Raw genomic sequence first — 22,358 nt, 5'->3', positions numbered from 1 at the left:
CCCATGCTGAGGAGTCTGGATGGATTCTTGGAGTCTTTTCTAAGTATTTAGATTCTAGCATCTTTTCCCAGATGTGAATTCCCAAAATATTCTGAATTTTTGGTACTGACACCCATGAGGACGCTATCAGAGATAGGAGTAAACTGAATTCAAGTTTGAGACAGAATTTGCTATCTCCCAAGCTGATTATTAACCTCCTTTAAGGAACTAGAGAGTGACTTTCTATGGCAACAGAAGCCTTAAAGCAAGAGAGCATTCCTGGGCCTGACACTTAGTTCTACACTGATCCAGCTTGCTGGTGGAGGGAAATGAAGCCCTGGGGCCAAATGGAGCCTCTCTGATAGGCCTTTCACTTCATAGCCCCTCCTCCTCTGTAGTTATTCAAAGGAAATTGCTCTGGGCTGTCTTTGTGTCTTTCAGCCTCCCCCAGACTCTTTCCGCACATCCTGGGGGATGTATGTGTGTGTATTTTTTTTTTTTTTAATATCTAATCATATTCTATTTGTCTTACTCATTTTTATGTAAATCCAGATTCATATTCTTCCTACTTGTCAATGAATCATTCAAGGTGCAATTTCAGCTCAAACTGAATAATGCCCACAGGAATAAGAAAGATTCTATTATTAAATGTCTCTCGAGCAGGGCTTTTTGGATTTTTTTTCTTTTTTAATGTAGGTCGCATTTTCTTCGCTGTTCTTTCTTTTCTTTTCTTTTCTTTCTTTCTTTTTTTTTTTTTTTTTTAAAGATTTAATTTATTTATTTGACAGAGGGAGATCACAAGTAGGCAGAGAGGCAGGCAGAGAGAGGGGGAAGCAGGCTCCCCACTGAGCAAAGATCCCGATGCGGGGCTCGATTCCATGACCCTGAGATCACGACCTGAGCCAAAGGCAGAGGCCTTAACCCACTGAGCCAGCCAGGCTCCCCTTTATTTTCTTTAATTTTAAAAATATTTCTCATGGGCGAATTCTTCTGAATTTATTCATTTCATTTTGATAGGTACTAATAGAACGTTTTATGGGTGTTTCTTTACTAAGTGAACAATCTGAGCAACCTGTATGCAGATTCCCCAGTTATGAATGCCATATTATTTTTAGTACCGCCAGTCCTACTGAATAAATTCAGTTTTACATAAATTATATGTGAAGTTGGACTCATTATTTACTTTATGTTTTGAATATCATAAGCAGACAATGATATGAGTAATTGACCACTCAGCATACATGTGTACAGTTTCATTTATGTGAGAATTGATCTGGTATTTCATGGGTATGCCTAACGGGTACTTGGTAAATATCCATAAATGGTACAGGGCCATGATGAATGATTGTCAGTAGCAGAAATGTTAATCCTTAATCCAGAAATGTTAATTCTCCAGCATCTACAGTTAATCATGAGTTTTTCCTGAAACCATGTACACATTAAAGTCAATATTATACAACAAGAAATGGGTGTAAAAATCTTTCTCTTTTTCCCTCTGCCCTCAACAATATATAAGTGCTCCAGAAACATTTATATGTGGTAAAGGACAAAGATCTTGAATTAATCTTTTCAGATGTCAGGTATTTCTTGACCATAGAGGTAGGAAAGAGAGGCTGAAGCCTCAATTTTGAATCCATTTGAGAGATAGGAAAACAGCGTATCTTCCCACACCTCTGTTCTGAATGCTCATAGTTTTATGTCTTAAATAGAAATTTTGTTTATTTTTATTTTATTTTAATTTATTTTTAAAAAGATTTTATTTATTTATTTGGCAGACAGAGGTCACAAGCAGGTGGAGAGGCAGGCAGAGAGAGCGAGCGGGCAAGCAGTCTCCCCTCTGAGCAGAGAGCCCAATGCAAGGCTTGATCCCAGGACCCTGAGATCATGACCTGAGCCGAAGGTAGAGGCTTTAACTAACTGAGCCACCCAGGTACCCCTATTTTTAATTTTGTTTTAAAAGACTTATTTTAAGTAATCTCTACACCCAACATGGGGCTCAAACTTAGAACCCCAAGACCAAGAGTCACATGCTCTACCAACTGAGCCAGCCAGGTGCCCTTAGACTAAAATCCTAAAATGAACTGGATAGATTGTTAAAGAACTGAAATAAATGTATTTTTTTGACTCTGTGTGGCTGAAAAGTTATGCATCAGTCTGGGGTATACTTTCTAGAGCAGACCATCCCGTGGGATTGGGGGGCTTGATGGAGTGTTGTTGGGAGCATTTACTGGAAACAGTTGTATCATGTTTGTTTATGTCTGCAGAGTACAGACTCCACACTAACCTCTCTGCATTCTTTTTTATTCTGGGCTTCCCTTTCCTCACCTAAAAAATCTTTGAGTGGCACATCTATTTATTATCTGTACTTGGCTAACCAACCCAAAACTAATTTGAGGGACTCCTGGCCATGGAAACGGTGGGATAAAGCATTATTGATGAGATAACAGACTTCAATTCTGAAAAACAAACCTTACTTTATTAAGCTTGCCTGGCAAGGCAGATCTGCATTTAGAAACATAGTCTCTCCAAGCGGTGGTTGAGCCCAGCTTATATAAGTTACCAGGAATGCCCAGGCAGTCTTAACTCTCATGGAAGTAGTAACAAGGACACCGATTGACTCCAAGACCAGAGCAGGGTTGCTTTAACACACTCAGCATTAGCTCTGTCTTTGGTTAAAGGTGGTTTGTTTTTTCCTTGGTCTCACAGTTCCTGATAGGATTTCCAACAGCAAGGGTTCTCAATGGTGTATCCTTGGTGCTGATAGGTGTTTCTTAGGGTTACGTTTTTGAATCTTCTTGCTAGCAGGGCTATTTTATAGTTTTACTTCAAGGAAGGGGAGCTGGCAATGGGTGGCATTAGAGAGCAGAGGGAAATGTTGAAAACAGATCCTGGCTCACAGCCACACACACATAAGTGCTCGTGCGAAAGAGGGGAGGAGAGAAACCATGTGCCACCTGAGGGCAGGGACTGTGTTGGGCCTCCAGTGTGTCCCCCAAGTTTATCATGGCACATGGCACAGAGCAAGTGCTCTCTAAAGATTTGATGAATGGATTAATAGAGGAGGAAGTTGGGGAAGACTGCCTTGTAGGAGAATAATTTCAGGAGTTTAGGCCCTGAGGCTGTGGCTGGTAGAAATAGATGAGAACTTTGGACTTCTGGTCTGAATAATCCTTGAGACAAATGTGACGGCCCCTTCCCTCCAGCACATTCACAATAAGTGGTGACTGATGGCAGGTCACATTTTGCTGTCATGGTGGCATTGTGGGGATGGGTAGGGGTGAGGAGAAGAGAAACACTGGGAGGGGGATAGAAAATGAGTGGAAACAATCCCTTTTCTCTTTTCTCACCTACTGTAGTCTTACCTGCTTCAGGCGCTGTACTAGACACTTCACAAATGCAATTGCTGGTCCTTACCTTACGGTCTTTACAGCAAGCGGTAGTTATCTCCGTATTACCTAGCAGCCAGGAGCCTGTGGCTCAGAGGGTCCCCTGCCTCACCTGGGCTCACACCGACAGACAGTGGAGGCCAGGTCGCAGCCCAGTCTGTCTGGCTCAAAGCTTCTTTCCCTCACTTTTGCAGTGTGGGTGCTTGGTCTGGCCCTCCTGTGCCCCATACCCTCTCTGAGATGAGCCATAGGCGTCTTCCTGATTGTCCAGTGACCTAAGACCCTTGAGGCCACTGCTGCCTGAAGCAGGAGGCCAACAGACCAGGTGGGATCCAGAAAGGCCTTTGTTCCCCATCTTCCCTTCTGGCCAGTAGACAAGGAGGAGGAAGTTTGCCTTTGTGGGCCTTGCAGGCCTCCTTTTTTAGGGTCCTGGCCACTCCTGGGATGGGACAGGATGGGACATGGAGTTGGTGGAAACTGAGTAACCACCCTCTTCATTTTTTTGTTCTTATCTCTCTCACACACAAAAAATCAGTGAAGCTTGAAAAAACTGATTGTAAAGTTGGCCTGAATGAGAATGGCATTAAAGTAATTTTAAAGAATAAGAATAATCTGTGGGAGATAGGGAAACTCTCTTGTCCTGCCAGATGTAAGAAAAAGCCATATAGCTAGAGATACACTTTTTGATGTCAATTTGTTAATATTAACCAAAATTGACATTAGCAAGGATTTTCTTTCTAAGAACTATTCTATAGAAATACTCTATGGGAATGAAGAGACATGTGCTAGGGTCCTAAATTAATTATGCTAGTCACACCTTGGGATGCCATGGAGCCATTAAAAGGAATAAGCCAGACCCAAAATGCTGACATGAAAAGACAGGAAATATATTAGTAATGAAGGAATGAAAAAAGCAAGTAACAGTATTGTGTGGTTAGGTTGTGAATTCATTGGAACATATTTGGAAGGATACACACAAAGCATTTTTAGTGATTAATTTTGCAATTAGAGGAAAAGTCAAGGATGACTCACTTTTTACCTGATACATGTCTTTGCAGTTCTACTCTTCTATAAAGAGCACATTCATATGTTAATTGCGTATCTGAGAAACAACAGGGGCAAAAACAGAACCTGGTGATTTGGGAAATTTAAGAGGTGGATTAGTTAAAGGTTATTCCCAGTTTTCACCTGCAGTTGAATTGACAGGAAATGTTAGGGACAATTGGTACAGACCATCTGTCTGAAGGCAGAACATCCCAGGGCCTAGTGTGAATTAAGTGTTTGTGGGCAAAGGGACCAGAGTACCCTAAAGTGTTCTGGGAGCTATTAAGAAATAGTGGGTATTGGGGGGTGGGAAGTTGGGGGAACCAGGTGGTGGGTATTAGAGAGGGCACAGATTGCATGGAGCAATGGGTGTGGTGCAAAAACAATGAATACTGTTACGCTGAAAAGAAAAAAAAAAGCATGACAGGCTGCTGTGAGACATATGCAGGATGACTATGATATAAGGAGGCTTTAAAATAAAAATAGACCAGAAAATTAAAAAAAAAAAAAAAAAAAGAAATAGTGGGTATTATCAAACAGCTATTAGTATATTGAAAGAAGGAAAAAAAAAAGGTGGAAAATGTAGTTAGTTCCAGCAGAAATAAGCAAGGCAGTATCTGGTGGGAAGGAATTAGGAGTCTGGGACAGCTTCTGAAATTGGTGGGAAGAAAGTTTTCTGTCATAGTGGCAACAAGACAATTCTCTTTCCAAGCAGAAAATGGGCTGGGTGACTTATATGACCTAACTGGCTTTTTTTTTTTTTTTTAAGATTTTATTTATTCATTTGACAGACAGAGATCACAATAGGCAGAGAGGCAGGCAGAGAGAGAGGGAGAAGCAGGCTCCCCGCTGAGCAGAGAACCTGATGTGGGGCTCGATCCCAGGACCCTGGGATCATGACCCGAGCCAAAGGCAGAGGCTTTAATCCACTGAGCCACCCAGGGGCCCCCCTAACTGGCTTTTTGTAAAGTGCTACAAGCATTACAGAGTATGAGGCCTAAAATGTTTCCCCTTTAGCCCTTCTTCTAATTCCACTCCCCATTAATCATCACTGTTAAAATTTGGTGTAAATGCTTTTAGGCCTTATCCTGAGCATTTAAATGATTACACATATGGACATATGGACACATGTGCATAAATAAGCACACACATGCAAAATGACACGTATGTGGAAGTAAACCACATATGTAAATGGGACTTTACTATCATATCATCATTCTGCACCTTGATTGGATGCTGCAACACACCAACCTTTATAGGAGAGCCCTTCTCTGTGTTTCTTTATGACATTGTCTGTGGCTGTTCAGGAAAGACAGACTTAAAAATAAGTATTCTGGTATTTTTACCGAGCACTTGGGAGAATGGAGTGGAGGGGTCGGAAATGTCCTTGAAGAGACAGATGTTGAGGCAGATATAGCTGAAATGGAGGGCATGGATGTTGATTGGGGTGGTTTATAGTATAGTAACTTGAAGAATTTGGATCCCTCAAAAATTGAGTTTGAATATCGATTTCACACTAATCAACTATATAACCGTGTGAAATGATTTAACCATTTAAGCTCTTGGTTAAATTCATTTTATATCTCCTTCATTTATATGAGGAGAATGTAGTGGTGCCTACCTTATAAGATGTTTCCAAGGACTATGAGGTCTAAAGGACTAAATGAGGTCCTGCTTATCACATTGCAAGGGGTATGGTGGTGGCTCAAGGAGGTCAGCTGCCACTATTATTTCCTTCTTTCTTTCTTTTTTTTTTCAAAAGATTTTATTTATTTATTTGACAGAGAGAGATCACAAGTAGGCAGAGAGGCAGGAGGAGAGAGAAGAGGAAAGCAGGCTTGCCATTGAGCAGAGAGCCCGATGCGGGGCTCGATCCTGGGACCCTGGGATCATGATCGGAGCTGAAGGCAGAGGCTTTAACCCACTGAGCCACCCAGGTGCCCTGCCACTATGATTTCAAAATTAAATGGGTTCCTGTGCACATAGACCTTGTAAAATTCCACCTGAAAACTGCTTTTCCAGAGGGTTGACTCTCTTGCCTTTATTTCTGATTTGGGACTTATGCACATTTTCTGTTTTCAGTCTGTCATCCCCATTTCAGTATGCCAGCCCCCACACAGCATTTTGGAAATGAATGAAAAACAACCCCAAATGTTTCACACACAGACTCTTGGGCTTTCCTTAAATTGAGTTATGGCTGATCACTTTTTTTTAAATTTAAAGAATTTTAAAAAATATTAACATATAATGTATTATTTTCCCCAGGGCTATAGGTCTATGAATCATCAGTTTTATGCAATTCACAGCTCTCACCATAGCATACCCTTCCCAATGTCCATAACCTAGCCACCCTATCCCTCCCCCGACCCCCTCAACAACCCTCAGTTTGTTTCCTGAGATTAAGAGTCTCTTATGGTTTGTCTCCCTCCTGATTCCATCTTATTTCATTTTTTTCCTTCCCTACCCCCACGACCCCTACCCTGCCTCTCAAATTCCTCATATTAGAGAGATCATATGATAATTGTCTTTCTTTGATTGACTTATTTTGCTTAGCATAATGCCCTCTAGTTCCTTCCATGTCATTGCAAATGGTAAGATTTAGTTTCTTTTGATGGCTGCATAGTATTCCATTATATATATATATATAATATATATATTCCATAGTATTCCATTATATATATAATATATATATATTATATATATACACACACCCCACATCTTTATCCATTCATCTGTAGATGGACATCTAGGTTTTTTTATAGTTTGGCTATTGTAGACATTGCTGCTATAAACATTTGGGTGCATATGCCCCTTCGGGTCAGTACATTTGTATCTTTAGGGTAAATACCAGTAGTGCGATTGCTGGGTCATAGGGTAGCTCAATTTTTAACCTTCTGAGGAACCTCTGTAATGTTTCCCAGAGTGGTTGCACCAGCTTGCATTCCCACCAACAGTGGGAGGGTTCCCCTTTCTCTGCATCTTTGCCACCATCTATCATTTCCTGGCTTGTTAATTTTAGCCATTCTGACTGGTTGGTGTGAGGCAGTATCTCACTGTGGTTTTGATTTATATTTCCCTGATGCCAAGTGATGCTGAGCACTTTTTCATGTTTCTGTTGGCCATTTGGAGGTCTTCTTTGCAGAAATGTCTGTTCATGTCTTCTGCCAATTTTTTGATTGGATTATTTGTTCTTTGAGTGTTGAGTTTGATAAGTTCTTTATTGATTTTAGATACTAGCCCTTTATCTGATATGTCATTTGCAAATATCCTCTCCCACTCTTTTGGTTGTCTTTTGGTTTTGTTGACTGTTTCCTTTGCTGTGCAAAAGCTTTTGATTTTGATGAAGTCCCAATAGTTCACTTTTGCCCTTGCCTTCCTGGCTTTTGGTGATATTTCTAGGAAGAAGTTGCTGTGGGTGAGGTTGAAGAGGTTGCTGCCTGTGTTCTCCTCGAGGATTTTGATGTATTCCTGTCTCACACTGAGGTCTTTCATCCATTTTGAGTCTATTTTTGTGTGTGGTGTATGGAAATGGTACAGTTTCATTCTTCTGCATGAGGCTGTCCAATATTCCTAACACCATTGGTTGAAGAGACTGTCTTTTTCCCATTGGACATTCTTTCCTGCTTTGTTGAAGATTAGTTGACCGTAGAGTTGAGGGTCCATTTCTGGGCTCTCTGTTCTGTTTCATTGATCCATATGTCTGTTTTTTTTGTGTCAGTACCATACTGTCTTGATGATGACAGCTTTGTAATAGAGCTTGAAGTCTGGAATTGTGATGCTGCCAACTTTGGGTTTCTTTTTCAACATTCCTCAGTCTATTTTGGGGTCTTTTCTGGTTCCATATAAATTTTAGGATTCTTTGTTCCATTTTATTGAAAAAAATTGATGGTACTTTGATAGGGATTGCATTAAATGTGCAGAGTGCTTTAGGTAGCATTGACATTTTCACAATATTTGTTTTTCCAATCTGTGAGCATATAACTTTTTTCCATTTCTTTGTTTCTCCATCAATTTCTTTCATGAGTACTTTATAGTTTTCTGAGAACAGATTCTTTGCCTCTTTGGTTAGATTTATTCCTAGATATCTTATGGTTTGGGGTGCTATTGTAAATGGGATCGACTCCTCAATTTCTCTTTCTTCTGTCTTGCTGTTGGTGTATAGAAATGCAACTGATTTCTGTGCATTGATTTTTATACCCTCCTACTTCACTGAATTCCTGTATGAGTTTTAGAAGTTTTGGAGGAGAGTCTTTTGGGTTCTCCACATAAAGTATCATATCATCTGCAAATAGTGAGAGTTTGACTTGTTTCTGATTTGGATGCCTTTAATTTTTTTTTGTTGTCTGATTGCTGAGGCTAGGACTTCTAGTACTATGTTGAATAGCAGTGGTGATAGTGGTCATCCCTGCTGTGTCCCTGACCTTAGGGGAAAAGCTTTTGGTTTTTCTTCAATGAGAATGATATTCGTTATAGGTTTTCATAGATGGCTCTGATGATATTGAGGTATGTACCCTTTATGCCTACACTTAAATTTTTTTAAAAAAAATATTTTAATTTATTTATTTGACAGAGATCACGAGTAGGCAGAGAGGCAAGCAGAGAGAGGGGGGGAAGCAGGCTCCCCACTGAGCAGAGTGCCCAATGTGGGGCTCGATCCCAGGATCCTGAGATCATGACCTGAGCTGGAGGCAGAGGCTTTAACCCACTGAGCTACCCAGGTGCCCCTACACTGAAAAGTTTTGATCAAGAAAGGATGCTGTACTTTGCCAAATGTTTTTTCAGCATCTATTGAGAGTATCATATGGTTCTTGTTCTTTCTTTTATTAATGTATTGTATCACATTGAAAGATTTGTGAATGTTGAATCAACTTTGCAGCCCAGGAATAAATCCTAATTGGTTATGGTGAATAATCCTTTTAATGTACTGTTGGATCCTATTGGCTAGTATTTTGGTGAGAATTTTTGCGTCCGTGTTCATCAAGGATATTGGTCTGTAATTCTCCTTTTTGAAGGGGTCTCTCTCTGGTTTTGGGATCAAGGTAATGCTAGCCTCAAAAAATGAGTTTGGAAGTTTTACTTTCATTTCTATTTTTGGGAACAGTTTCAGGAGAATAGGCATTAATTCTTCTTTAAATGTTTAGTAGAATTCCCCTGGAAGCCATCTGGCCCTGGACTTTTGTCTGTTGAAAGATTTTTTTTAAATTAAAAAAATTTTTTTTATAAACATATAATGTATTATTAGCCCCAGGGGTACAGGTCTGTGAACTGCCAGGTTTACACACTTCACAGCACTCACCATAGCACATACCCTCCCCAATGTCCATAACCCCACCACCCTCTCCCGAACCCCCTCCCCTCAGCAACCCTGTTTGTTTGTGAGATTGAGAGTCTCTTGTGACTTGTTTCCCTCCTGATCCCATCTTGTTTCATTTATTCATTTCTTACCCCCCAAGCCTTCCACGTTGCATCTCCACTTCCTCATATCAGGGAGATCATATGACAGTTCTCTTTCTCTGATTGACTTATTTCGCTAAGCATAATACCCTCTAGTTCCATCCATTTTATCAAAATGGCAAGATTTCATTTCTTTTGATGGCTGCATAGTATTTCATTGTATATATATGCCACATCTTCTTTATCCATCCATCTGTTGATGGACATCTAGGTTCTTTCCATAGTTTGGTTATTGTGGACATTGCTGCTATAAACATTCTGGTGCACATGCCCCTTCAGATCACTACGTTTGTAACTTTAGGGTAAATACCCAGTAGGGTAATTGCTGGGTCATAGGGTAGCTCTATTTTCAACTTTTTGAGGAACTTCCATGCTGTTTTCCAGAGTGGTTGCACCAGCTTGCATTCCCATCAATAGTGTAGGAGGGTTGTTGGAAGATTTTTGATGACTGCTTCAATCTCTTTACCAGTTATGGGTCTGTTCAGGTTTTCTATTTCTTCCTGGTTCAGTTTTGGTAGTTTTTATGTCTCTAGGAATGCATCCATTTCTTCCAGATTGTAAAATTGGCTGGTGTATAGCTGCTCATAATATGTTCTTGTGATTGTTTGTATTTCTTTGGTGTTGGTTTGATCTCTCCTCTTTCATTCATGATTTTATTAATTTGGGTCCTTTCTCTTCTCTTTTGGATAAGTCTGGCCAGGGGTTATCAATCTTATTAATTATTTCAAAGAACAGATTCCTAGTTTTGTTGACCTGTTCTACTGTTCTCTTGGTTTCTATTTCATTGATTTCTGCTCTGATCTTTATGATTTCTCTTCTCCTATTAGGTTTAGGCTTTCTTTGTTGTTCTTTCTCCAGCTCATTTAGGTGTAGGATTAGGCTGTGTACTTGAGACCGGTCTTATTTCTGGAAAAAGGTTTATATTGTTATGTACTTTCCTCTCGGGACTGCCTTTGTTACATTCCAAAGATTTTGAACAGTTGTGTTTTCATTTTCATTTGTTTCCATGACGTTTTAAAATTCTTTTATAATTTCCTGGTTGACCCATTCATTCTTTAGTAGGATGCTCTTTAGCCTCCATGTATTTGAGTTCTTTCCAACTTTCCTCTTGTGATTGAGTTCCAGTTTCAAAGCATTGTGGTCTGAAAATATGGACAGAATGATTCCAATCTTTTGGTACTGGTTGAGACCTGATTTATGACCCAGGATGTGATCTATTCTGGAGAATGTTCTATGTGCACTAGAGAAGAATGTGGATTCTCTTGTTTTGGGATCATATGTTCTAAATATATCTGTGACGTCCATCTGGTCCAGTGTGTCATTTAAGGCTTTTATTTCCTTGTTGATCTTTTGATTAGATGATCTCTCCATTTCAGTGAGGTGGGTGTTAAAATCCCCTACTATGACTGTATTATTGTTGATGTGTTTCTTTGATTTTGTTATTAATTGGCTGCTCCCATGTTAGGGGCATAGATATTTAAAATTGTTAGATCTTGTTGGACAGACACTTTAAGTATAATGTCCTTCCTCATCTCTTATTACAGTCTTTGGCTTAAAATCTAATTGATTTGATATAAGGATTGCCACCCCAGCTTTCTTTTGATGTCCATTAGCATGGTAAATGGTTTTTCACCTCCTCACTTTAAATCTGGTGGTGTCTTTGGGTCTAAAATAAGTTTCTTGCAGACAGCATATCAGTGGGTCTTGCCTTTTTTTTTTTTTTTTAATCCATTCTGATACCCTGTGTCTTTTGATTGGGACAGTTTGCCCGTTTACATTCAGGATAACTATTGAAAGATATGAATTTAGTGTCATTGTATTACCTATAAGGTGACTGTTATTGTGTATTGTCTCTGTTCCTTTCTGGTCTATGTTACTTTTAGGCTCCCTCTTTGCTTAGAGGACCCCTTTCAATATTTCCTGTAGGGCTGTTTTGGTGTTTGGAAATTCTTTTAGTTTTTGTTTGCTTGGAAGGTTTTTATCTCTCCTTCTATTTTCAATGAAAGCTTAGCAGGATATAGTCTGGCCCTTGGCTGCATATTTTTCTCTTTTAATGCTCTTAATATATCATACCAGTCCTATCTGGCCTGACAGGTCTCTGTGGATAGGTTTGCTGTCAATCTAATATTTCTACTATTGTATGTTACAGACCTGTTGTCCGAGCTGCTTTCAGGATTTTCTCTTTGCATCTGAGACTTGTAAATTTTACTATTAGGTGATGGTGTGTGACCTATTTTTATTGATTTTGAGGTGGGTTCTCTGTGTCTCCTGAATTTTGATGCTTGTTCTCTTTGCCCAGTTAGGGGAATTCCCACTATAACTTGCTCCAATATACCTTCTGCCCTTCTCTCTCTTTCCTCTTTCTATCTCAGTTATTCTAATATTGTTTTGTCTTATGGTTTCACTATCTCTTGAATTCGCTCTTCATTGTCTCGTAGTTTTTTGTTTTTCTTTTGCTCAGCTTCTTTATTCTCTATCATTTGGTCTTCTGTATCACTAATTCTTTTGCCTCATTTATCCTAGTAGTAAGGGCCTTCATTTTTGATTGCACCTCATCAATAGTTTTTTTATTTCAACTTGATTAGATTTTAGTTCTTTTATTTCTCTAGAAAGGGATTTTATTTCTCAAGAAAGGGATTCTCTAATATTTTTCATGCTTTTCTTGGGCCCAGCTAGCACCTGGATAATCATCATTCTGAACTCTTGTTCTGACATATTACTAATGTCCCTATTGATTAGGTCCCTAGTCATGGGTACTGCCTCTCGTTCTTTTGTTTGTGGTGAGTTTTCTGCCTTGCCATTTTATCCAGATAAGAATCAATGAATGAGAGAACAAAATACTAAAAGGGTAGCAATAACCCCAGAAAAATATATACTACCCAAATCAGAAGAGACCTGAAACTGGGGGAGACATATTGGGGGGGGGAGGAGAAAAAAATATATATTACACTGGTGAGTAGAACAGAGCCACACACTTCATTTTGGGTGTATTTGGTCTCTTAGAAGAAACTACCTCCCAAAATTTTAAATAAAAAAATATATATTTTTGTACATATACAAAAATAAGGGAAAGCACAATGAAGGGATGGAATATGACTGTAAAGATGAAAATTTTAAAAAGATTATAAAAAAGGATCAGCGGTTGATAAGATGAGAAGTTGGTTGAAAAGAGAAAAGAAAAAAATAGAGGAAATAATGTGATCAGGCTGGAGACTAGAACAAAGCCATGAGCTAGATTTAGGGTGTATTTTGCTCTATTAGAAGAAATTGTATCCCAAAACTTTAAAGAAAAAAAAAACCTATATGTATACAAGAAATAAGGTTAAATACAATGAAGGGATAATATATGACTATAACAATAAAAATTAAAAATGATTTTTAAAACAATATTGATAAGATAAAATAGTTAAAAACCATTAAAATAGAAAGGCAGAAAAATTTGAAAAATAGAATAAGAAAAAAAAATTAAAAAAATTAACTTTGAAAGACTAAAGGATCATGGGAAAAAAGCCATGAATTCTATGAGTTGTTTTCCTGTAGCTCTGAAGTTCAGAAATTCTGATTGATTGGTAAACTTGGTCTTGGCTAGATGTTCTTGCAGATCTTCTTGGGAAGGGCCTGTTGCTATGATTCTCAGATGTTTTTGCCGGAGACAGAATTGCACCACCCTTGCCAGGGGCCAGGCTAAGTAATCTGCTCAGGTTCCCTCTCAGAGCTTTTTTTCCCCTGAACACTTTCTGTACAGTGTCGCCCTCGACCCGCAAGGACGACAAGCCCCGGTTCAGATGTATCTTCTCTCTCTTTATTTCCGCAAGTCTACACACTTATATACGTTTACATGACCAATCAGTGAACAAGGTGACCAATAAGGGGCCAAACAATGGGGAGAGCCAATGAAAGTCCTGTTACTATGCTGATTAAATTTGAAACAGCCAATGACTATGTCCTCCTTTAGGCAAGCTTCACCAGAATGTTCGTTGTTCACTTGTAGCGTATTTTGCTGGCAGTGAGCCAAGCGCCATTTTGTAATGGCGGGGACTTTCCCGGCCGGAGGCGGTCCCCGACAGTACAGCTTGGGAGGATGGGAATGGAGATGGCGGCCTCCCAATATCTGGCCTCATAGGTGCTGAGAGCTCTGTTCCCCTCTCCTCAGCGCATCCCCAGAGAAAAGCAGTCAATCCTTTCTGTCTCCCTGGTTTCCAGCCACACTCCATGCTCACCTGGCACGTGATGGAGTGTTTCTATCTCTGGTGCATGGCCCCGTTTGGAGCCTTTAAACCCAGCTGATTCCTGTAGTGCACTACTGCAGCACTCCTCCTGGAGGATAAAGGAAGGGGTCTCTTCGGATCTGCCACTCATGGGGTCCCTGCTTGAAGAATAATGGCCTGGGATTATGGTTTAAGGTAACCCCAAGCTGAGAGCTCACTTTTCGGCGCCATTTGTGTAGCCGGCTTCCCCAGTCTGTTACCTGGCAGCTCTGCCACCCTCAGACATCCCCGGTCTTTCTGTGACACCACTGGTCCTGAGACCACACTGTCCCTGTGAGAGCTTTAGTCCCCGCTTACTCTGGAGTGACGTCCCTCAGTGGAGCCAACTTCTAAAAGTTTAGATTTTGTGCTCTGCTGCTCTCTGCTTGCCAGGAACCGGCCCCACCCCACTGCTGTCTATCTTCTCGAATGTTGCCTCTGATTTCTTCTCTGCACATCCTACCTTCCGGAAAGTGGTTGATTTTCTGTTCCTAGAATTGCTGCTCTTCTTTTCTTCAATCTCCTTTTGAGTTTGTAGGTATTCAGAATGGTTTGATAACTATCGAGCTGAACTCCTGGTACCTGATGATGTTTCTATCTCCTACTCCTCTGCCATCTTGCTCCTCTGGCTGACCACTTGTTGCCTTTTTTTTTTTTTTTTTTTTTTTTATTTGACAGACAGATCATTAGTAGGCAGAGAGGCAGGCAGAGAGAGAGAGGAGGAAACAGACCCCCTGCTGAGCAGAGAGCCTGATGCGGGACTTGATCCCAGGACCCTGAGATCATGACCTGAGCCGAAGGCAGAGGCTTAACCCACTGAGCCACCCAGGCGCCCCCCACCTTTTTAATACTTCTATCTCTTTGTTGCTTTAAAGGCATAACTTTGTGAATTGACATTTGATTTTTGATGTGCAGGACTTAAGAGTTTCCTCATATTTGGATGCATGACTGCTTTTGTGCTTGTTGTCACTAGCTGAGTCTTGACTCTAACAACCTGTGGAGGATTGCTATGTGTTAATGTGGTATTAATTCAGATTATGCCTGAGTTGTGTATCTGTTTCATTGATTCATCTGTTTATTCAGTAAATGCTGATTGAATATCACTGTGTTCCAGGGACATGGTAGTATGTACAATAGGATGGTCCCTTCTTCCCTGACGCTCAGGGTCTAGTGCGGACAGGTACTTTAAATGATGACTTGCTAATGGACTGTGCTGGGGCCTGCACGGGGCTATGGGGCTCCTACAGTTGTCTGTGAGAGGGACCTGGGAGGGCCTTTCTGAAGGAAGTGATGCTGATGTGAGATCTGAGAGAGGAGTGAGCCAAGTGAGCAGCAGGAGAATATTCCAGGCAGAAACAACAGCATATTCAAAGATCTGGACGTGGGAGAAATCGTGGGGTACTTGAGAAACTGAAATAAAACTGATTGGAAAGGAGCGAGTGAGGGTGTTGAGAGCTGGGGTGGGACAGAGCCATATGAAGAAGTCATTGTTCCCAGGAGCTTCTTTGATTGTTTTCTGATAATAAGTAGTTACATGGCCTAGACTGTTGCTAAGTGCAGTGATAATGACAATATGGTTGGGACCTTATTGAGCTCAGTAATATGTTATTGCTCTTAGGTGATTAATGAAGTCTTGTGTCGGCCAAGTAAACAAAATTGAATATATTTTCATAGAGGTCAGGACACAAATGTACAGACACTAGGGAATATCTCCAGTTTATATACAGATGGAACTTGAAAGTAGAGAATCTTTTCTTTCCATTTTTTAAAAGAATTAATTTATTTGTTAGATAGAGTGTGCACACAGGAGTGTTGGGGGTGGGGAGAGGTGGGCAGGTCAGGGGAAGAGAGAAGCAGACTCCCTGCTGAGTGGGAAGCCTGCTGCAGCTGACACAAGGCTCAGTCCTAGGACCCTGGGATTATGATCTGAGCCAAAGGCGGACTAATGGACTAAACCATCCAGGTGCTCAATTTTTTTCTTTTTTTGAAGTCTTTCTCTACTCTTTTTTGTTAGTCTTCCTCTCTCATTTACTTTTCAACGTTTAAAATTCTGTCTAAATATTGTCAAACAGATAAATATTGTCAAACAGAGCAAACAAAATAGACAACAGTAGGTACTGCTCCAAAGCCCTGGAGTTCATGGCAGCCTCAGTGGTTCAGGGGTTAAATTTCTCCTTTCAGTAGCTGTGCTTGCAATTATGGATGGTGCCAGCAAGGGGTGGTAGACAGTTAGGATTCCTAAGGTTCAACTTTCAAGGCCCATGGCGGTGGGATACTTACCCATAAAGGAATTCTAGCCTTTTATTTTCAAGGAATTTTAAAAGTATCTTCATTAGCTAAAACCCCTAGACTTCTAGGATAATATGATTTAGAAAAATCAATAAACATAAATATGTTTATAAAAATATAATACTATACAGAATATCTGTTACACATTTTTAATTTGAATTGATTCTTAATTGTACCTAGAGCATTTCACTTATGGTTTTATTTTTAATTTTTTTGTCATACTCAAATAGCAGAACAGTTTTTTTCTTAGAAAGAAAACTGCTGGTTCCCAGATGCTTGTTCCTCTTAGGAAATCAGAATTCTCTTCCCTGCCCAGAATTCTCAGTGAATTCTCCAGTATGCATACAGCTTTTCCTCTGCTGTAGATATTTCAAGATCTTGAAGTCACAGTCTTGCATCTTTAGGGGAGCTGTGAAAGCCCCACATGAAGTCTCTTTTTTTAACCACAGTGGAAAGGACCTAAATTGTCTCCCAACACTATTTTTTTCTTTTTCTGTAGAAAAACTATTTTAAGGTAAAAGCAGGTAATAAAAGATACTAACAAAAGTGTTTTTAATGCTAAAAACAAACCTATGAGAAAACTGGCCATTTGACAACTTTGTAATTTCTTTCTATATAGGTTATTTTCTTTATATTTATGCTTTGGGGTGGGGGGTCAGGTGGATGTGACCAGAAAGGTTTGTGCAGTGATGGAAAGCCTTCAGTAAAGAGGTGAATTTTGCTTCAGAAAAGATTCTCAGAGCGTAACAAGTACTTGGCAGTCCAGGAAAGCATTCTGCTGGGACCCACAGAAGTGTTGAGATAAATCAGAACGAAAATGAGTAAAAGGGGATCTAAACAGTTGGGCGCTTGGGAAGGAGCCTAGGTTGAATTTAAAATGTGAAAGGAAAAAAAATGTGGAAGGACAAATAGTGTTTGAAAAGTGCTGTGACTTCATGATATTTGGTGTGTGGGTGGGAAGCCAACAGAGGGAGGGAGGTTTCAGAGAGAGGAAGGGCCTTAGTACAATGTAAAACTGATTCATAATTAATAATGATGAGTGGGATTTTTAGTATAGGGGCTGTGACAAAGGGAAAAATACAGGAAAAATTATATAGTTATTTCATTGTCCTTCCTCAACAATGGCTTTTATAAGAAGTGTTTGAGAGTTAAGTGATGAGTTTCTGCATAGATACTGCAGTGCCTGCCAGAGCACCTTCTTCTCAGAGTCAATTAAACATTTAGACTTGGGATGTCTGGGTGGTTCAGTCGGTTAAGTGTCTGCCTTTGGCTCAGGTCATGATCTCAGGGTCCTGGGTCTCCCCGCTTCCTGGGGAGTCTGCTTCTCCCTCTGCCTGCCACTCCCTCTGCTTGTGTGCTTTCTCTCTGACAAATAAATAAAATCTTAAAAAACAAATCAATTAGACTCACGTGATGGGCCTGGCCCCCCTCGGCCCCAGTCTACTCAGAATGCCATGGACCAGGAAGCCCAGAGTACCAGCGGGCCAGCGTCAGGTGCTCCTTTCCATGGGAGGCATTCAAGCAGTCTTTGCCACTGCCCAGCAGCTGGCCCGGAGTGACTCTCTTTGGGCCCCACATATGGAAGGAAGGAAGCACCTGTCCAGTGGGTATAGAAACAGCCCTGATGGAGAAACCTCATGCCCCACAGACCTCTTATAACAACTCCTGTCCTGTGCTTATGGTCCCTTCATAGTTCCACCCTGTCCAGAAGTAGTTTACAGATCAGGACCAATTTTTTTTTTTTTTTTTAAATATCCTGGTGGCAGAGATGACATCATTTTTATCAGCTTAAGCGAGAGACAGAGGGAGAAAGTAAACTGAGGGCTAAATTCTCATGTGGAAAGAAACATGCTTTTGTTAACCTTTTATTCACAGACATTGAACCTGGCTCCAAAGGAAAATAGTGATTAGGAGACTCCTGTGAAAATGAGTCATGTGGGGAGGTTTTGGAGTTTACTGGTCCAGTGCAGCTGTGATAAATGAAAGTTGATGTGGCGTCTGCTCACTGTGGTAGAGACTACCCCTGCACACTTTGCCTCTGCCCGCCCCCTCCTTGACACAGGGTAAACCTGATTAGCTCAACTCATCAGCTTCGATAGAACTTCTTCTAGGAGGTCTTAGTTGGCACCCTCCCCTTTAATCTGTGTTAGGAACCCCTTGTATCTACTTCAGTAACCCCCTGACAGTTCTGTACTTTACTGTCCATTTCCCTTTGCACGTGTTCATTCTTGCATTCCCAGAACCTAATATAATTCCTGGCACATGATAGGTGCTCCATAAATCATTATCGAATGGAAGTCAGTTGAACTGATAGCATTTTAGAGATACCTTGCATTGTCCACTGAGCTGGATAAGAAGAAAGAGCCTTTCGTGGCTGTGTAACACAGCCGCTGGGCTCTGCAGAAGTAGACTTTGAGACGGAAGTGTCAAGAGTGTGCTTGGGAAGTACAGAGGACTTCACAGGGGAATTAGACTCCAGTACCAAGAAGGGAAGGCAATAATACAGCATGTGGTAGCATGCTACCACTGCTACCACAGTGGGCACCTGGGGCTTAATCCTGTGGGGAACTCTGAGAAATGGTGCAAACACATGCTTCAGAATGACCCCAGGGAGCTGGGGGATTTAAACAGCAACTCCCCAGAGTCATTGGTTGAAGGCTCCTTGGAGAAATTTAATTCTCTGGCATTCTGATATGGCCCATGTGGGCAGAGACTTCTGGAAAAAAGTCCCAGAGGCAAGAGACACAGATACTAGCATTTGGACATCACTTGAGGACGGCGTCACATCCCCTGGCCTCAGGCAGGGCATAGCCATGGTCTGCTACAGCCACCTTGCATTCCAGGTGTGGAGATGATGGGGCAAAACAAGTATCTTGACTATCCGTTGAAAAATGAGGATGGAACTCCTAATTTGATGTAGATGAAACAGTACAACAGAGTGATTCATGGTTCTTGGGAGGTTAAATTCCAGCTCTGCCCCTTACATAGTTTTTCTGTGGAATTGAGTCAAGTTCCAGAGCTTCTCTGTGCCCTCATCTCCTCATCTGTAGAATGGGTACAGTAAGGGTGATGTGAGAATTAAATTGAATTTTATAAATAAAATACTAAAACAGTGTAGATCATTAGGGGCAGAGATAAATAAATAAGAGTCTTTGCCCTCACAGAATTTAAATTTCAGTGGGGGAAGACATCTGAGCAATCAAGATTATTTTAACAGTATAAAATTTAAGATTGTGGCACATGCAGAGTATTTGGGGACACAGAGGAGGGCCTTTTAGCATACTCTGAGTAATCAGAATGGCTTCCTGGGAGAGATGGTGGCTGAACTCCTGGATAAGCAAGACCTGCTGGGCACGGGGGATTGGGTGCTGCATGTAGGGGAATGACTACCCTATGCATATAAGGGAATGACTACCCCAGGTTGAGGCTGGACAGTAGGGCGGAGGGGCAGGAGGTTAGAGAGGTGAGCATGGGTGTCCAGCTCAGCATTGCCTCTGAAACCATGCAAGACTGCAGGCAAGTCCATCATCCTCTTCAAGCCCTTAGCTCCTCATCCGAACCATGAGAGACCCTACTTAGTGATAAGGGCTTACAGCTCTGGCCAAGCATGCGCCTTTAGAAGCTCTGGTTTTATAGGCAGAGTCTGGGGCTCATTGTACAGTGCTACACCCCATGATTTACAGGCTTGGGAAGTACTGGGAGTGCCTGGTCCCTACCATGCTTCCCGTTTGGACTTCTCAGTTGTTGCCAAAATCCCCCAGTTGCCTGCTACAGACAGCTATGGCCTGGTCGCAGATGATCTATGCCTTGGATGGGCTTTTTTGAGGTGTATTCTCTAGCTTGGGCCTGTGATGTGTTCTTGACTGCCTGGTTTCCATCAGTGTTTGATAGGATTTACCTGGCAGTCCCCCAGCCCCAATCTAGAATGAAAAGACAATGTGAGCTCCTCAGGGGGCTGCCCTAAGGGTGGAAAGACCATGTTGTTAGTGTCTTGTGTCTCAGACAGGGGGTGTAATGAATGATTTGGTGTCAGAACTAGACATTTAGCAGAATACCTTTTAAAACTTCACGTCAGTGATTGTAACTTCCACCTCCATGATTTTCCTTTCCACTAGCTGCTACTTAGGGAAGATTAACATTTGAGAGGTTAGATAGTTTGGTTTAGAGGGAGTATGCAATTATGGTTGCTTTTCCACCCAAGAGGACTAAGATAGCAAAATGAGTTTTAATGCAAATTAATTGGTCAAACAGCTGTGTTAAGCGCCATATGAGTCCCCATCTCAATGGGCTGTTTGCAAAGAAGCCATTGAGCCTCATCCAATCATTTTTTTCTTATTATTTCTCTCCATCATACTGTAGAGAAGTCAAGCTGCTTATCAGTTAGACTTAGTTCTCAGTTAAAGTTAAGTTCAACTCTGAGTAAGTTATAAAATCAAAATAACAATAGTTTAAATAAGGCGAGAGTTGGCTTTTTCATCGTGCTTTATTTCTTTTTCATGTTAATGTCAGGATGTAGGCTGTTTAGTATCATGTGGCTGCTTTGCCTCACAATGTTGGCAGATACCCAGGCTCCTTCTAGGTGGTGGCTCTGCCATAGGACCTCCATGGCCAAGGTTACCTGATGATCCAAGGTGACTGCTCTCATTCCTGCCATTGTGTCCACATCCTAGCAAGTAGGAAGAAGAAAGGTGTGAAAGACTGCATGAATGGTACCACTCACATTCTTTCTGGATGCTGCATATGCCTTTTTTTTTTTTCTTTTCCTTAAATACTATTAGATAGAACTTAATAGCATGGTCCCACCTAGTTAGAAGGAAATTCTTTTTTTTCCCCCTGGATGGCCATATGCCCACCCCCAAATTGAGGGTTCTATTACAAAGTGAAGAGAGAGAATATATTAGGGGACAACTGGGAGTTTCTATTAATACCTGGAGTGGACTTATTACAGTCATGTGTAATCTTGGGCTAGAATTCTTTGAGCCGTAATGTCCTTATCTGGAAAATCACTACAATCGTATTTACCTCACATAGTTTTTGCAAGGCTAAATTAAATGGTGTTTATGGAAATGCTGTGAAAGTCAGACAACACCACAGAAGATATTATTAGACAATAATTGTTGTCCACATTTTCTTCATCAATTTCTCTCATGGAAATGGAGAAAAGGAGGAGTGAGGCAAATATGCGTTGAATTGAATAGAAATTGCGTTGGGGACAGGAGCTGATCTAGGGGCAGATGTGTAGTTTTGCTTTATTAAATTAGGCAGGAAAATCTCAAAGGCAAATGTTCAAATGTTAGTTTTTGAACTCCAGTTGGAAAGATGATGTATGCCACTAAAAAAGGTTTTCCTTTGGCATTTCAGCATCATTAGCCTTGGCTCAAACCATCCATAACAAGAGAGGCACTCATAACTAACAAGTGGTAATGAAACCTTCAAAGAGTCTTTACATCAGAAAGGCTCTATTTGAGTTGAGGGAAAGGGTCTTTAAAAAAAAAAAAACCAAATCCTTTTGCCTATTTTGCCTAACAAGGAGATACTTTTACAGCATATGGTCTAGTGCTCTGGGAAAAGAATCAGCATTTTTTTTTCTTTTGATTTTAATGGGATCTGCTGTAATAGGAATAGACTGCAGTAAATATTGCATTTAATTATTTATTAGACTTTGGGAAACCTCCTATTGCCAAGACCCCTGGGCATTGGACAAAGTTGAAATATTAGGTAGTAAATACAAGCAGACTGAGCAAACACAGTTGGAAGACCATTCTGTTAAAGGACTCAGTGGAAACATTGGTTTTCCAGGGGGCTCGGAAGTTGGCAAACTTTCTGGGGAGGCAAATGGCCAGGTTAGGAGGTGATGGCCTCTTTTCTTCGACCTGTATTTTCACTGGGAGCCACACTTTGGTGGAGGGAGGTGGCATCCATGATTCTTCATGCCCATAATGTACAGCTCTTTGCAATA

The 22,358-nt window shown here is 40.9% G+C and overlaps 1 protein-coding gene across 1 annotated transcript in view; it reads right to left on the bottom strand.

Annotated features, from left to right (window-relative positions):
* Positions 1-14,222, bottom strand: part of LOC122889676 (proteolipid protein 2-like) — a 128,119-nt gene extending 113,897 nt beyond the window's left edge. Inside the window, 1 exon segment of the mRNA XM_044225054.1 lies at positions 14,084-14,222. Coding sequence (XP_044080989.1) covers positions 14,084-14,222 — 139 coding nt within the window.
* Between the last annotated feature and the right edge of the window lie 8,136 nt (positions 14,223-22,358).

Source organism: Neovison vison, chromosome 1 (genome assembly GCF_020171115.1).
Source record: "Neovison vison isolate M4711 chromosome 1, ASM_NN_V1, whole genome shotgun sequence".
Classification (NCBI taxonomy): domain Eukaryota; kingdom Metazoa; phylum Chordata; class Mammalia; order Carnivora; family Mustelidae; genus Neogale; species Neogale vison.
The sequence above is the reverse complement of the archived record's forward strand: the minus strand, read 5'-3'. Positions and strand labels throughout refer to the sequence as shown.